The sequence below is a fragment of the Daucus carota genome, chromosome 2, assembly GCF_001625215.2.
Source record: "Daucus carota subsp. sativus chromosome 2, DH1 v3.0, whole genome shotgun sequence".
Classification (NCBI taxonomy): domain Eukaryota; kingdom Viridiplantae; phylum Streptophyta; class Magnoliopsida; order Apiales; family Apiaceae; genus Daucus; species Daucus carota.
The window spans coordinates 42072372-42088966 of record NC_030382.2 but is presented as its reverse complement, the minus strand read 5'-3'; the positions used below and the strand labels follow the sequence as shown (position 1 = coordinate 42088966).

The 16595-nt window shown below is 33.8% G+C and overlaps 2 protein-coding genes across 2 annotated transcripts; both read left to right on the top strand.

The window, feature by feature from the left end:
• Window positions 1-1306: 1306 nt before the first annotated feature.
• LOC108206278 (F-box protein SKIP8) lies at window positions 1307-6793 on the top strand. The gene is made up of 3 exons (XM_017376527.2): window positions 1307-1798; window positions 4149-4345; window positions 6113-6793. Exons 1-3 carry the CDS (start codon window positions 1310-1312, stop codon window positions 6366-6368), a joined length of 942 nt encoding a protein of 313 aa, XP_017232016.1. The 5' UTR covers window positions 1307-1309; the 3' UTR covers window positions 6369-6793.
• A 1030-nt stretch (window positions 6794-7823) lies between these two features.
• Window positions 7824-10876, top strand: LOC108206153 (uncharacterized). Its single transcript, XM_017376358.2, has 3 exons — window positions 7824-8070; window positions 9064-9339; window positions 10500-10876. The coding sequence occupies exons 1-3, from the start codon at window positions 7868-7870 to the stop codon at window positions 10534-10536; spliced, it is 516 nt and encodes a 171-aa protein (XP_017231847.1). The 5' UTR covers window positions 7824-7867; the 3' UTR covers window positions 10537-10876.
• The last annotated feature ends 5719 nt before the right edge of the window (window positions 10877-16595 follow it).

Genomic DNA, 16595 nt, shown 5'->3' with positions numbered 1-16595 from the left:
CCCCTGTTCAGTTAACTGCCACAATTTGTTCAAGACGATTTTGTTGAAGTCTCTGTCTCATTTGTCAGAGACAATTATATACTCTTTATTAATGAAAGGAAAATGCTCGGTGCATATAATTATGTACAAAAATATGTACATGATATGTGGTGGATTTTAATTGAAATGGTCTCCTACATTTACATCAACAATCTCAATTAAAATCCATCACATTACTTGTCACCTCATTATGTACACAATTATGTGCATCTAGCACTACTCTTAATGAAAATTTTCATGCATTAATATCAGTAGTGATGTAAGAAGATTATCAAGACTGGGTCGGTCCTCGAATAAGTGAGCAACTTGAGACACCAATATCTCAAGAACACGATATAATGACAAATTTATACATTTTTATATTTTTATGTATTGTGTTATTAATCTTAAAATATAATTTCTTGTTATGTTATTGTATATTGTGGATTAATTTGAATGTATGTAAATCTTTCTCTATGTTCATAAAAAATAAGAGTATTATTTTCAAATTTCATCTAAAACATCAAAGTCTCTACAGTCAATTCTAATCAAGATTAATGGGCTAAAATGTATTTAGCCTATATATTACTTTTGTCACTATAACATATATTTTGTTAGTACTAGACATACAGATATAAAAATCAAGAATACTGATATATATGCATCATTTAATATTTTGTAAAGGTTATAATATATTGGATTTTACAAGTAAATATTTAATATTTCTATTTTAGCATTCAAATTTTATGAATGAGTGATTGTCTTTCTCGAATTCTTACCCACTCCGTCTCATTTTTTTAAACCACTTTCATTTTTTAGATTCTACTATTTGTGATTTAAGATTATTACAACCACACATTCATAAATTACACTTATTTAATACTCCATTAACTATGTGCGATTGAAAATGAATGCTAGTCAAACAACCTCAAACAAATTGGGATGGAGGAAGTGGTATCCAACCCGAGAGCGAGCATTCCATTTATTGTTATATGCATATAGGGTACATAATCACGAATTTATCAATAACAATATGTTCAATTTTGATATAAATAATATATACGTAATTTTATAATAAAATTTAGCATTTTCCTATCTTTCACTCTCTCCTAATACTATATTCAAAAATTAAATTAAATATCTAAAATATGTGAAAATTCATATTAAACATATATAAATAAATTTCAAAATATACTTCACAAAATCACCAAATTTAATGCACCAACGTATACACCATACCAAAAATCTCCCCAAAAACGTTAATCTTCCCTTACATGTAACGTGTGCAAATATGAGCCGGCCCCACCACAATCACCCATCACACCACTCCTTTGGACTCCCCCTTCTCTCTACACAAACATCTCACTCATCTACAAAAACTAGGGTTTATAAATTCCCAAAAATTAAAAAAAAAAAATGTTCAACACTAGTACAATTATCATTAATCGCACACACACTTTTCTCTTCTTTTAAATCTACCACACCGTGCCCCCTCCCCCAATCTCCCAGCCCTAATTTTACCATTTCCCCTTTTTTCGCGATGGCGGCGACGGTGACGGCGAATTACTCCAACGGCAGCGCTGGCGGCGGCGGAGAGGTGGTGGAGAATGGCGGCGCAGTGCAGACGGGAGCGTCGATGATGGAGCAGCTGGTGCCGGAGATAAGGACGCATGCGTTGAGTTATCTGGATTACCGGAGCTTGTGTCGCCTTTCGATGACCAATTCCACAATGAGGAAGGCTGCTAATGATGATAATGCCTGGAAGTCGCTTTACCGGAAGGTACTCTTTGTTTTGATAACTTTGTGGGTTTCTGCGGTTTCGGTTTCTTTTATGTTGCTTGGGTTTGTTAGAGATTGTTTGTTCATTGAGGTGGATTATAAACTGTTTCTATTTGTTACTGAGCTAAAATACTGATTTAGGGAATTTTTTGTGTATATATGAGTGTGCTTAAATGAGAACTGAAATGTGAAATGAAATATTAGAACTCGGTATATTTATTTGTTATTTGTGATATATGTATGGCCGTCAGGACGAAAGTCACGAGCTAGTTTAGAGAGTGGTGATATGTGGTAGTGCAAGTGGTGTTTTGCTTATGTTTTTAAGGGTTTTTAGTGGAGCTTTAGGGTACTTATACAGTTGATGTTATTAATTATAATGGTTTGAGAATTTTATATTTTTGGTTTATGAGGTGTAGAGAAGTAAATGAAATTTTGATTTTTCATGTTTATGTGCGCTATGCAGGGTTTGGGGATGTAACTTGGTGGCTTGTATTTATGAGCTTGTGTGAGTTGTAGAGAAGTGAGGGAGATTTTGCTTTTGGGATCGGGACTGTTTTCTTGGGAAGTGCATGAAATTTTTTGTTACTTAATCAAAATTCAGGAAGTGGCCATGTATGTGAAGGTTTGGGATTCTGGAAAAGTTCTAGTCGTGATGTTAGATGGTATTTTATCACAGATGGGTTGGGGGTGTCGTAAGTTTGAGAATATAGAACTAGGGCTGAAAATTGATCCAGACTATCCGATATCTCAGTTCTTATCCGGCTCGAAATATAATACATGTCTCATATCTGTTTTATATGATCTCAATTTGGCAGTAAAATTGAACCCGGATAAAATATTATCCCGGATATGAGCATTCATATACCAACCCCGCTCATATTAGGTCTCATATCATTTTTTATAAAATGATCCTACCTGATTACTCCATGGTTCGTATTCGATTAGAACTCATATATAGATTATTTTTTATACCCATTACATTTGTAAGTAAATAGTCATCCTTTTATAAATTTTTAATACCTTATACAAGTTTAAATTTTTTTTAGAAATATGATTTATTCACCGTGTTCGTGCATTAATTATCATCGTATATACTTAATAAATTATATGTGTGTGTGTGTAGATATATATACATAAATTTTAACTCGAAATCATTATGTTTCTATAGTATTATGTTTATTTTAGACTAAATGATTTTTATTTGAATAGTTGAAATAAAATGATTTTTTTTTTGCTAAATCTGAAATGATTTTTAATGTTAGTGGATCATAAACTACTCGGTTAGGAAAAATATGGTACTGGTTCATATATGGTTTGGATCCGGACCTCAAATACCCGGGATTGGTTTATATTCGAATAAAAATGACCCCGGACCCGAATCCGGACACACTAAAAATTAAACAATCCGATACTTGAGTAGAGGGGTGTCCGGATTCACCCGGATCATTTTACATAATAGAAGTGAATACACGTGGGCCCTTAAACATTTTCTGAATGCTTGTTGAAGGTTAGTACATTGTTGAATGTCGTTCTTACTATATGTAAGCATTAAATAGTGTTTGTAAGTAGATCAGTATAGAGCTAGATCCTTGCTTGAATCTAGAGTTTTCTCCTGGTGGCGCAGAGATAATATTCTGTTTAACAGCAAAATGTATATTGATTTAGATTATATCCTAATCTGCATCCGTTGATGGAAATATCCTCCCCTGATTTCCTCCCACAGATTGTAGAACTGTTTGGTTTAATGAGATTTTAGAATCAATGATGCCACAATATAGTAACTCCTAGGAAGTTTTAAAATTTGTGGGTTTTTAGAATCCATTTATGTATTAGGAATTTAGGATTGCGGAGCCGTACTATTTTATTATCATTACATGCTTTACGGCGGAAGTGCATATCTTGTTGGCTATAAAAAGGCCGAAATATTTTACCTTCATACTACTTGTATTTATAGCCTATATTTAAATCCAACACCAAAGCAATGATTAGATAAATATATAGCTAATACATTTTAGCTTTCATGCAGAAATCATCCTGCATGTCTTCTTTGTGGCCTTCCTGATGCATTTATTTCTCAGTTATGTGGAATATATATTTTAAGTGATGTTCTGTTTTTTGTCAGTTGATTTACATTTGCAATCTGTATATGGAAATGGTATCATTGAATTAGGCAGCATTGTTATATTTAGAGATATTTCTTTAGTGAATTGTTTTTTGGGTTTCTCTTCTATACATTGTTTTTGTTTTGGTTGGCATGTTTATCAGGATCTTACGTAGTATTAAATTCATGATCTTATATTTGAACTTTGTGTATTTTACGAGGCATAACCTTTTACTTTAATCTGTACCAGGATTTCACATTGGAGCAGGATAGTGTGACGCCAGTGAATGGATGGAAAGCGTACTACGCAGCTACCAGGGATATTTTGAATATTAATGCAGAGTTTTTTAACCTCATCAGAGAGCAACAGCTTTCAGAAATGGGTCTACTGTGGTTAAATGCTGACTTCGTGAAATGCATTCATGCTTCTGGGGTAAAATTTTCAGGGTGCGGTTCTTTACATCTCTTTGGCAATTATCATTTTCCATTTATCTGTTAGTTGATATATGGTGGTTGGCTAAGAGTATTTTATTTTGCATAAATTAAGTTTCTATATTCTCTTGCCAAAAGTCTACTTATTCGATACTACTGTAGTACTGTTACAGTTTTTTAGTATGTAGATTATTTTTTTTAGAAACCTGTTACCAAGCAATTTTCAAAAAAAAAAGATAAAATTGTTTCCAGGTATCAAATATATAATAGCTTGTTCTATGCAATCCCCAGTTACGTTAGATCATTTAAAATCCACATTTTTTTTGTCATTTATCAGCTCCCATTACTGTTGTATTGCAAACTGTAGTTCCAGTTTTATGGATTACTTTATATTTATTATAAATAGGATTGTTAAAAGGTTCTGTGTCCTAATATTGACAACGTTATTGTCTAAGAAGCACGGGTGCGGCACCCAACTGCTGCATTGCTGTGCTGGTGCGGCTGGGTGCGCACCGGGTGCGCCACGTGGCGTATCCCACTGCACTTACACCGTGGATACACGGGGGTTCGGGAAGGGCAGAAATGGTAGTTTTGCGGTCAATAAAAAACTTTGAGTTTTAATTTAAAACATACCAGTTACGTTTTTTGCCCCAAAATTAACACTGAGCCCTAATTAGAAGCATAGAAGCGCGAAACATACTGCTATATCATGTGTTGGTGGGTCAGTGGGTTCAGATTTTTGTTGTTGTGATTCCACTGCCAAAGATAACTATGATTAACTATGATAACTTTGTGTATTTGACTATTTGGTTGGATTTGAATGCTCTTCCTCTGTTTTGTTAATTAAATATATATCTAAATATATAATATATATATATTTAAATTATTATCTTTTTTGCCGTATCCCCCCTCACCCGAATCCCCGTTTATTTATTTTTTTTGCTGAATTCCCGTATCCCCGCACCCGCACTCATGCTTCATAGGTTATTGTTTAAAGTAGTAGAAAGTTGTCGTAGTTCAACATAATGAAGCATGTGGGTGGATAAAACTATTTTTTAGTATGTGCTGATTAATCTGGTTTGAAGGGTTTTCATCGCTGATGGAAGTTCATGCTGATTGAGGTGATCCTAAATTGTAATCCTTTACATTGTACAAGATGCACCAAATAAGTATTTTTATCTTTAGTTAGATATAAAAATACTAGCGAAGAAAAGAGATTTTGTAGTCAAAGAGCTTCTTTATTGATTTTATTTTGTTTATTTGCCTGCTGTAGTATTGTGAAATTTATTTCTAATGTTTTAAACGTAAAGGATTAGTGGTTTATGTAGCATAGTTTAAGAACTATATGTTATTCTGAGATTATTCAAAAAAAAAATTCTGATTATTGCTAGTAAAGTGAATTATTTATCTCTTCTTGTTGAAGACCTGACAAAATGGTGCTTAAGACGCTGCTTTAATGTCATATTTTTGAGTTTTCTTGCCAGGAACTGGGTGCATTATAACATAACTGAGGTATAAATATCAATGGTAAACTGTGTGTTTTTATTATTTAAACTCGGGATTGACTCGATAGGTGAAATATAGAGTCAATTGTAGGATTGAGTTCTTAGTGATCTCACGTCCTTAACGTGAACATGATCAACAAGTTAGTTTGTTATGGTTGGACTCAGGTAGTTTTAATCTGTTATGGGTAAACTTTTTACCTCATTTGACATACTCAGCGCATTCGGAAGGTGCCAACTGCCAAAGGTTAATTTGAATTTGCATTTTTTTGTTATGCAGCTATACTGCAGTTATGCAGAGCTGGCAGCAGGCTTTTAATTGGGAGCAAAGTGTTGATTTCCAGATTCGTGATGTGAGAGCTCGTGTACACTCTGATATGGCCTGGGTCATGATGCAAGCAAATGTTGACATGGACATCAGACCATACAATGTGACTAATGCTTTTGAGTTCCATAACGGACGGTGGTACATGGTGCATCATCACAGTTCTGCGGCGCTTGTCCACAATGGGGCGGTACAAATGATTTTAGGATAAGACAGCAGAGATGGGATGAATATAAGTAGAAACTAAGAATGGTACAGTTTCCGTTAAATATTGAAAGTAAATCTGTTTAGCAATCCAGTGTGGTTTCCTGGAAAATATTGCTTGATTTGTCTAACCTCAGTTTTGGCTCTTTGGTGGTGGGTTGGCTGTATGTCTATGCTTTTCTTATCTATAGTCATCCCTTTCTGTCCTACCCCTGTTACCCCCAATTGATGATTTTATAAAAACCTCAGGAACAAAGTTCTTGGCATATTTACTACAGAATGTCAATGGTGAAAAGTGGTTCTTTAAAATTGCGTTGAAAAGATGACAGATGTTAATGTTTTTTATAATTCATATATTTTGTTTTTGAGAGCACTGGTCACATAAGTATAGTTATTGTCCTTGTTGAATATAACTTTTTCATTTGTATTTAACTTTTTTCTTGCTGTTAGAATAAGCATTAGCAGATGGTTTGATTTTGTTTTCTATTTTTTTCTTAATTTTCATTCTTAAGATTTGAAGGTGTATCACTGTCAGAAGACAAAATTGTTATAAAACCAATATTTCATCATCAAAAATATGAGATAAATATTTAATAAAAGTCTTTTTAGCATTTTTCTCGGTACTACTTTTTCATTCCTCATAATAAAGCCAACACTGATTTTAACACTCGTGACAAAGAAAAACACCAAATATTTAGCAAAAAAAAAACAGAAAAACACCAAATATTTAGCAAAAAAAAAAACACCAAAGTTTATACTTTGTTTAATATTCTACTTTTAACGGAGAATTTTGCTTAACAATTTTGGAAAATTAGAGTTTATGAAAAAAGAGGAGCCGAGCTCGGGAGATGTCTCGATTTATCTAGAATTTCAAATCTCATATCTCAAGATGCGTGCGTATCTATGTTTTTACAGGATCAATGCATTTCTATTATTACTGGACCTATCTTCGAAAAAATTAGACTGAATTAATTGATTTTACAGTAGTCTGATATAATCCTTAAGTTGTAATATTTTTCCGCATTTAAAAGATATCGTTTGAAAATATTTTTTTAGAATTAATTGATTTTAGTTTTATATAATCTTTAAGTTGTAATATTTTTCCGCATTTAATAATATTGTTTGGAAATATTTTTTGTGATTGTTGATTCTTTTCTCGTTTCAGAGAGAGGATACAATATTCATGGACAAATAATTAATTATTAATCTGAATTAATAAAAAGAAATTAAGAAATTATTAAAAAATAGGCCGTGCCAAGATAGGACATAACATATACTTTGCCTTGTTATTTGTCAAAACATTAATATGATTAGAAAATATTAGTTATAATCCACTTATATTAATTATAAAAAAAATTACATTATGTAAGTTGCAAGAGTTACTCAAAAGAAAAAAGGAGAAAGTTGCAAGAGAAAAAAATATGAAATACATACTAGAGTGTAGACAAGTATATATTGTGTTAATATGTAGCAAGAAAACATGGCCATACACAGAGGAGAAAGATAATGTCCACTGCTATCTTTTTCTCACTAACAATCCCTCCTGGACAAGACCACCTTCATCATCATTCTTTTAGCAGCAGGAAAACTTCTACATGCTCCCATAAATCTCTCACCTTTAGATGTTCTTCTGCGCCTTCATCACCACCTTCTTCTTCAGTTGATGAGACTGTCTCTAAATCTGAATCAGGCCCAGTATTCCCACTCAGGTATATATATATGTTGAATTTTACCCTTAACCCTTTTGTTTATTTCAGTTATTTATTGTATGTTGGATGATTATGAAGTATGTGATTCTTGGAACAAGTGATGTTTAAGCAGTTTCTAGTGAACCGAGTTACTTTTAGTTAAATTTGCTAGTTTACTTCTTTGGTTAGCTTTATATGGCCAGAAAGAAAATGAATGAACAGAGAGAGTGTGAAGACTGTTCCTCGTCTTAAAGTGTGTATTTGGTTACCTGAAAATGAATGATGTTGTTAGAATAATACATAATCATCCTCTGCACTTTAAGATTTTGGGAGAATTGGTCATTTAACATGGTACCAGAGCTCAGGCACAAAGATGGGACGCCCGTGATCCATTCTGGACCCATAAACGGGCTTTCGAATCGGGGAATGTTAGAATAATATATGAAACTCGTAAGCCCTCCTAGTACGTTGAGGTTTTGGGAGAATTGGTCAATTAACACATGTCTAGCTTTCGCTGATGATCTCATTAGGTCTCTTCCAACATTTAGGTTCTTGAAGACACTCTTTGAATGACAACAATTTTGAATTATTAGCATCTGGGTAAAAATTGGTCCTAAAATTAATTGTTAATTTTTCAGACATGAGGAATAAGACTGTATGGGCTTAGACTTCCACATATTTATTCTAGAGATTACAAGTACGCGGAGTTCAAATTATATGTCCTACACAACTTTTCTAAAATTCTTATACAACCCCGCGTGTCTGTTAATTTAACACCTGCGCTGAAGTTATGAAAATTGGTTCTCTCAGATTCATCCAAGAAGTTAGGTGAATAATAAATTGATAAGAAGACAAGTACTCCTATATAAAAAATAAACATAATGTTATTATGATAAGTAGTTCTGTTATTTACTCATTATATGTGGATATTAAAGAACTTCTCTACTTGTTGATTGATTGATAATATTGGTAAATTGAGTGCTGTTTCTTGCAATGGTAAAAACTTGTCTGCAGTGGTTGTAAAGCATGCGGGAAAGAGGAAATGGAGAGTGGATGTAATGGCGAAGGTAGGGTTCAAGGCGGGATTGCAACTGTTCCAGGCTTTGGATGGTGGCCTATAAAAGCTTATAGACCTTGTCCGGGGTTTGTGGCTTCTGGTGGGAGGTATATGCGACAAGGGCAGAGCATGGATGAGGTTGCTGGATTAGGAAGGGTGGAGAGAGCAGTGGAAAAGGTAGTAGTGGAGAAAGCAGCTTCTGTTGGAGAAAATTTTGATGAAGCTCCACCTAGGTAGACTGTTATCTTAATGGCTTCTACTTTTTGAGTTTTCACATAATTGTTTCTGTAATTACATATAAGTTAATCGGTATGCAAGTATGCAACCTGCTATAACCCTCCCCTGTGAGTATATAAGTACTATATACCTGAGTTCTTGGCCACCATGATAATGCATACTCTTTTATCAAATTACTGTTAATCAAAGGATAATTAAACTAAATAATTGAAATGCTCCACAATAGATCAAGGTTACTTCGCCTGCCAAGAAGAGGACCTAGGTAAGGGCCAGTTGAGGAACAGCCCCGCTGAAATATCAAAAGTTAATACGAACGATTGTATATCTAATTATTTATCCTCAGTTGGTAAGAACAACCTATTACAGAGATATATCTCAACTTCTACTTTGGTAGAAATAAATTTTGTCTAACACTTTCAGATGTTATATTGTAACTTAACAAGTAAGAAAAAACTTATGTATAGTGTCGATCACGGTTCAAATTTTGATAGAAGTTAATTTCCCACAACTTTTAGTCTTGAAGTCTACTCCCAAACTTTCCCCCCAATTTTCAAATTGAAGTATACTCACTATCTTATGTTGTTTACTACTTAGCCCTCAGCTCCACTAGATGTAACTCCTGAGCCTTCCTATAATGTTCTGGACTCTTATTATTCGTCATTCACATTATTAACTTCAATAACCCTGCAGAGTTCCGCTACTCTTATCAAATCTCAACAAATTAGGCAGTGCTTCTAAAGCTTCAAATTAATCGTTTCTAGCTAAAAGGCAAGTCTTATATGCTTGCATCTAAAAACTATCATGATGTGGATGTCTGCCCTCTTCTGTAAGGTCAAGGAGAATGCTTGAAAAACCACCAGAACTACAGTATTCTTTTTACTGCAGAACAGAGCTTAAAAAAAAGATGCATGCACTTGTTTCTGAGCTTAGGTTCTCACATTTTTTGGTAAAGCAAGTAAAAGTTTAATGTAGTTGTGGCAAATCTATAGTTAAATATACAAATTCTTCACAGTTGATGGTTGATACTATTGCTCTTGCCTTTTTTAAAAGACTAATTTGCAGTAATGTAGATTTTCTGCATTTTGCTATAAGCCACTTTATAACCCTGGACCTGTAAAGTGTAAACAATGTATTGACAATAAATCTGCTATTGCAGCAAGAAAAAGAAGAGGTCGAAAAAAGTCAGGAAGTAGATACTAGCGCCAATGATACGTCAAGAAGTATTCTTCAGGAGGGTGATTAAAAGTCTGCAATGTTCAGATTAATAGGTTGATTGGAATAGTTTTTCTAATTGTAAATTACATTGTGCCTTGATATACCACGAGGAACTAAACATTCCAATTCCAAACATTTCAAGTAAGGTTGATTGGAGCAGTCTTCAATGAATTGCTCCTCGCTTGGAATGTTCTCTATCCGACTGTCGTATAGTCTGCATTAAAATTTATATCCCGGTGCTCTGTTCACTGCTATCTGCAATAGTTCAGTCATGTAATACAATTGCTTGGGAGAACAAAATTTATTCTTTGATCGCCATGAATTTGTTTCTATACCATGGTTAATACACTACTATCCGCTAAAGATCTGAGATATTCAAAGTGTTTCAGTAGTACTTTTTGTAATCCGACTTCAAAAATTTCAGAATCTCTAAAGACATCTTCAGACAGAAGTCTGTCTAATATATCAAAACAGAATGATCCGCGAAAAATTTAAAATTTGAAGGGACTTCGTAGAAATTATAAGAATTCGGACATAGACAAACAGTAGTTACCAGGTTCCAGCAAGTGAGAACGAAACAGAGCCATAGGACTAACTATAGATCTATTTCCCCCCTAAACTTTTAAAATTTGATTTGAACAATTCTATATTAAATCCATTTAAATGTGTTGCATATTGTAGCAAAAGCTTATGTTACAAATATAATGAAGGTGGAATAATAGAAAAGAATATCTTGCATATTCAACAGATTACAATTACATTACTGTGGATTTTTCCAAAAATGAAAAAAGTGTTTCCATTTTACCAGAGTTGCTTATTACTACTTGTAAGCAAGACCAGAAATCTACCCCTTTATAGGACTGCTAATACACAACTCCATCGGCTCAACATCATCTTGCTGACGATCACTAGCCGCTCTAAACACATTAGACAGAATTGGCTTCAAGATTAATCCCAGATACCTCTTCGCCCTCCTTGGAGTCACGTGTCCTGAGGCTGCAGCCATCCTCATTTGCTCAATCAGTGCTTCAGTATTCACATCTTCGGAGAAAATCTCTTCCAGTTGTTTCGTATTAATCATCAGTTTCACTCTCCAAATGCCCTTTTGTGGCGGAGGCAAAACCTCAAGGCCTGAACCATGAGCTAAACTTGTCACAATGTCAGACGCAGCACTTGACATTCTAACTGGCTCAACTTCATTCAAGCTAACACTCACCTTTTCACTTACATCTTTAAGATTATCATCTTTACTAATCTCACCCTTGTCGCGTAACTTAATTTCATTCAGCCTCTTATTCGCCCTTATATCCTTAAGAAGATTATCTTTCATAATCTGACCCTTCTCAACTATCTTAACTTCATTCAACCTCTTCTTCGCGCTTAAATCTTTAACTCTATCATTAGTACACCCACCCTCCTTAACTTCATTCAACCTCATCTCCACGCTTAAATCCTTCTTCTGCAGCTCCCCTACCGGGAGAAGATAGTAAACACTGCCACAAAGAAGCTTCTCTTGATCAGGCAAAGGCGACGACACACAATTTTTCTTAAAAATCCCATAACCGGGGTAATCATCAACAACTTCTCGAACCAACTTAGGCCCTTCAAGCTCCACCACATTACCCGAATCCATCACAATCCTAACAAAGCTCAAATGATTTTTCTCAATGACACCGCTTTTAATAGAACAATTCCCCATTGCCAAAACTCTGCAACACTAATCTTTCACCACTAGTGTTTATTTGTTTATATACTAATCAAGTGCAAGAATCTTGAAGCAAGAATATCGAAAACTCTGCACAGATTATGAGAAACAACAGTACAAACCAGTACACTTCTTAAGAAGAACACTCAAGTGTACTATTTTGAAATTTTGAATTGCAAACCAGCTCCAACGTCGATATTCGTTTATACTAGACCGTTGGGAATATAAATTCCACAAGTAGGGAGATCTTGACGTGAATAAAATACGATTAGCCTTGAATAAATTATTGCGCGTAACGACAGGTTACAGGCGCGGTCCAACGTAAAAAAAAATTGCAGCAGAGGGCGAGCAAATTGAAGATGATATGAACAAAGAGATAGAATATATTATAGCACGTAACGACATTTGAGCACAGTCCACATTGTTAGAATATGTGCAAAGGGGTGTGAACTAAAATTTTACATGTTTTTTGATTCCTCTGTTTAGTGTATTGTTTTTTAGCATGTATATCAGTGCTGCATGTTCTGGTGTCGGGTGATTGGTAAATTTTGGTGGGTGTTTTGCAAAGTGGAATAGTTTAGTGACTGTTTTGATTAAAATATGAAAATTCACATGCGAGTTGAATTGGATTGGGAGATTATGAAAAGATTTGTGGTTTTTTGAAGGTGCCAAAACTTGGTGGATTGTGATTATACACGTAGGGGGTTGAGAAGAATATTTGTTGTATTTGTTGTTATTTAGCATGGGAAGTGTGTTTTGCTGAAAAAAGAAATAAGAAAAAGATGGCAAGAGTGTTTTGTGTGCGGTTTTGTAATTATATGACGTGCTAGAAATGTTACTAAAATGTTTTTACACTCAATCAATCAACTTCTAATTAGCACAAGATAATAAAAGATATCCCATGATCCTAAATTATATTGATGGTATATTTAGTCCAGTCGAATGTTACATACTCCTCCCATCCCATTTTAACAGCTATTCTAAAAAGATGCACCCAAACCAATTTTTACATTTATTGAGATGTTTATTTGAATATGTTTACATAGTTACCCCTAATAAAATCAAACTAAACTATTACTCCCTCGGTCTCATTTTAATTGTTACATTTCTATTTTTGTTGGTCAAATTGACTAAATTTTGACCAAAGATTATAAACACTCGCTCATTATTTTAAAAAACTGAAAATTACATCTTAAAGTAGATTAAAAGTTATTTCCGTTGATATATTTTTTTATTTTGTCAATTGATAAAATATTAATAAATTCTAGTCAAACCTTAGTCAATTTGACCGGCACAAAACCAAATGGGACGGAGGGAGTACTATTTGTATTGCATGGAAAATAGAAGTTACATTAATGAGGAGTAAAATAAAAATACACCTACCAAATAACACATGAAAACAAGAAAAAGTCACATATTTTAGAATAACGATTCATTTCTAAAAAGACTATTAAAATGGGACAGAAGGAGTATAAAAAAAAAATCTAAAGATCATCGCTGCAAACCAAGATAGTCCACGTGGCATGAAATATTAATTAGACTAGTTAGTTGTAAAAGTAACCAACAAACAATCTAATATTGTCAAAAAAAATTATTCAATTTTTTCCATTGAAAGTAACTGAGTACGAGCATAATTATAATACAACAAATTCTATTACATGCATAGCGCCCGATTAGAAATTACTGAAATTATATTAAGGAATATCAGATTTAATTACCAACTTTTTTAGGGTACATGTCCTTGCAAATGTTGCATAGTGCCCGATTCAATGTAACAATCATATTCTTGTCTTGTAAAAAAAAAATGAAGCATTTTTTCTTCAGTCCATTGAATGTGTAATTTGCTGATGGATTATTATTCCTTTTCTCTTGTTTTTTCCCTGATTAAAATACTGCTGTATTAAGTTCAACATCACTGATCACTATTAACTAGTCATTGGTTATGGGCTTCAAGATCTAATTTTCCAAAACTTCGATTTCTAGCGGGCTAGCCTTTGGCATATCTTCAACCAAAGCCCAATTTCTACTATCCTCGTTTGAAAAAAATTAATCCCTCTGTCCTTGACCGGCGCTTGACATATATTTAAATATGTTTATAAAATATAATTTAATAATTTATTTTAGAAGTTTTCCTCTAAGTAAAATTAATTTTTATATATTTATAAAAAAATTGAAAATAAATTATGAATCATATTCTATATAAATTTTAAAATGCATGTCAAATAATAATAAAAATTATAAATTAGAGTGACGGAAGGAGTAGTCGTTGCAAATAAATTCAAATATTCAAAAACATGGAACAGGGGTAATTTTACATTAGGACCGGTGTGGTATGGGTTTACCGGAAGTCCGCGGCCTCATCTGATTACTATTAATTAATTGTTGGGTCTGTTTAAATTATGAATAATTTTAAAGTTAGTATAGGTAACGAATAGGGGTGTAAACGAGTCGAGCCGAGTCGAACACTGTCAGGCTCGACTCGAGCTCGACTGAAAAGTTCGGGGTTCGAACTCGAGTTCGAGTTCGACCGAGCCTTTAATTTCAAGTTCGAAGCTCGGCTCGTAAATAGTTCGATAGGTTCGAGTTCGGCTCGAAAGCTTGAATCGAGTCACCAAATATTGACAAAAACTCGAAATATGATCGGTTCGACTCGAGTTCGATTCGATTAAATATATAAATTATAGATAAAATATTAAATATATTTGTAAAAATATATTTATAATAAAAAAATTAAAAAAATAATAGAGGCTCGATAAGGCTCGCGAACCTTACGAGCCGAGTAATTTGAAGCTCGAGCTCGGCTCGGTAAAACATTCGAATAGTTCGAGCTCGAGTTCGGCTCGATTATTACCGAATCAAATTCGAATATTTTCCGAGCCGAACTCGAGTAGCTCACGAATAGTTTGGTTTGTTTACACCCTAGTAACGAATATATATACGATTTTGCGAATACAACATGGTTGTCTTGACAAGAGGGTTTGAACAAGTGGAACCAAATTAAAAAGGCTTGTCATGAAAAATATCCTGGTAAAGTTGATTGTCTGCAATAACTGAAGCATCGTCAAGAATGAATGAATTAGTGGGCAGCCAATTGTAACTTACCACCTAATTTTTGTTGAGACTTTGTGTGCATAAAAATAATACGAGTCCAAGAAGTTGACAATAGACAATGAACCGAGAGATCACCGAATCAGTGCATTGAATACATAGATATATTCACAAATGTCGCTTTACGTCAATTTCTTATTCATGAATCATGACATGCTACCACAGAGTATGGACCTCTTCATCACTACTACTTTTCTTATTTCCTACCATTTGTAGTTTAGTTCGACTTGCAAACGCTTAGGATTGAACAAGAACATAAGAAATAAGTGTAAATAAATTCGTAGAGGATCTCTAAAGCGAAGTTGTATATATTTTAAAAAAATTCGAACACGTGTTCTGATTGGATCTTGTTATATGTATCTTGTTTTTTTTTCTGTCATTTACTTAGCAAAAAAAAAAAGAAAGAAACTTTAGCTTAAAAAGATTGGAATTCCGGTAACCATTCTGATTAATCTAGCACATGCTCAACTAATCTCCGCTGTAATCATAACCTAATTTTGTATGAATTCTTTTAAAAAAACATGTTGGTATATTGCTGGAGTTGACTACTGACTAATGGAGATCCGTGCATTGAAAGGGTAAAATCATTTCAAATCCATTACAGTATGCATGAAGAAAGAGTCTAGCCTTCTAGAGAACATCCAGACTCTTACCATTATAAGCAAAGGCAGTCTGAAACGTGGAGTTAGAGGCTAATATTAGATGAAGATATCTCAAATCACATGCAGATATCATGTATGAAAACATTTCTAATAATAATATGGGATCCTAGATAAAATTTCTAATAATAATATGAGATTGTATGTAGCACTAATCTAATAGAAAGGTCGGGTTCGATTAACAAATTGATGTGATTTATGAAGCACTACAATTACCGTTAAACAACGTGGTTATGGGTGCTACAAATGGTCTAATTATTAGAGGAATACAAGTGGTTGATCCGTGAGCCAACCTGTGCATTCATTTTGCAAAAAGAAAAAGTCAAATTCAAACTCAGCTTCGCATTTCTGGCCAACCTAATGTACAGAAACCTCAAAAATGTCTATATATAAGTTGAAACAGACACATCTACACCACCTAATTCTCTACTAACTACGGCACGTTTCCCCTCTAGTCACAGGGCAGATGAACCCGAGACATCAAGAATACATGTCTTTTTCACCAACAATCTTTTTTTTTCACAGGATTTTTGTCCAATCATTCACAAGAAATACAACACAGAAG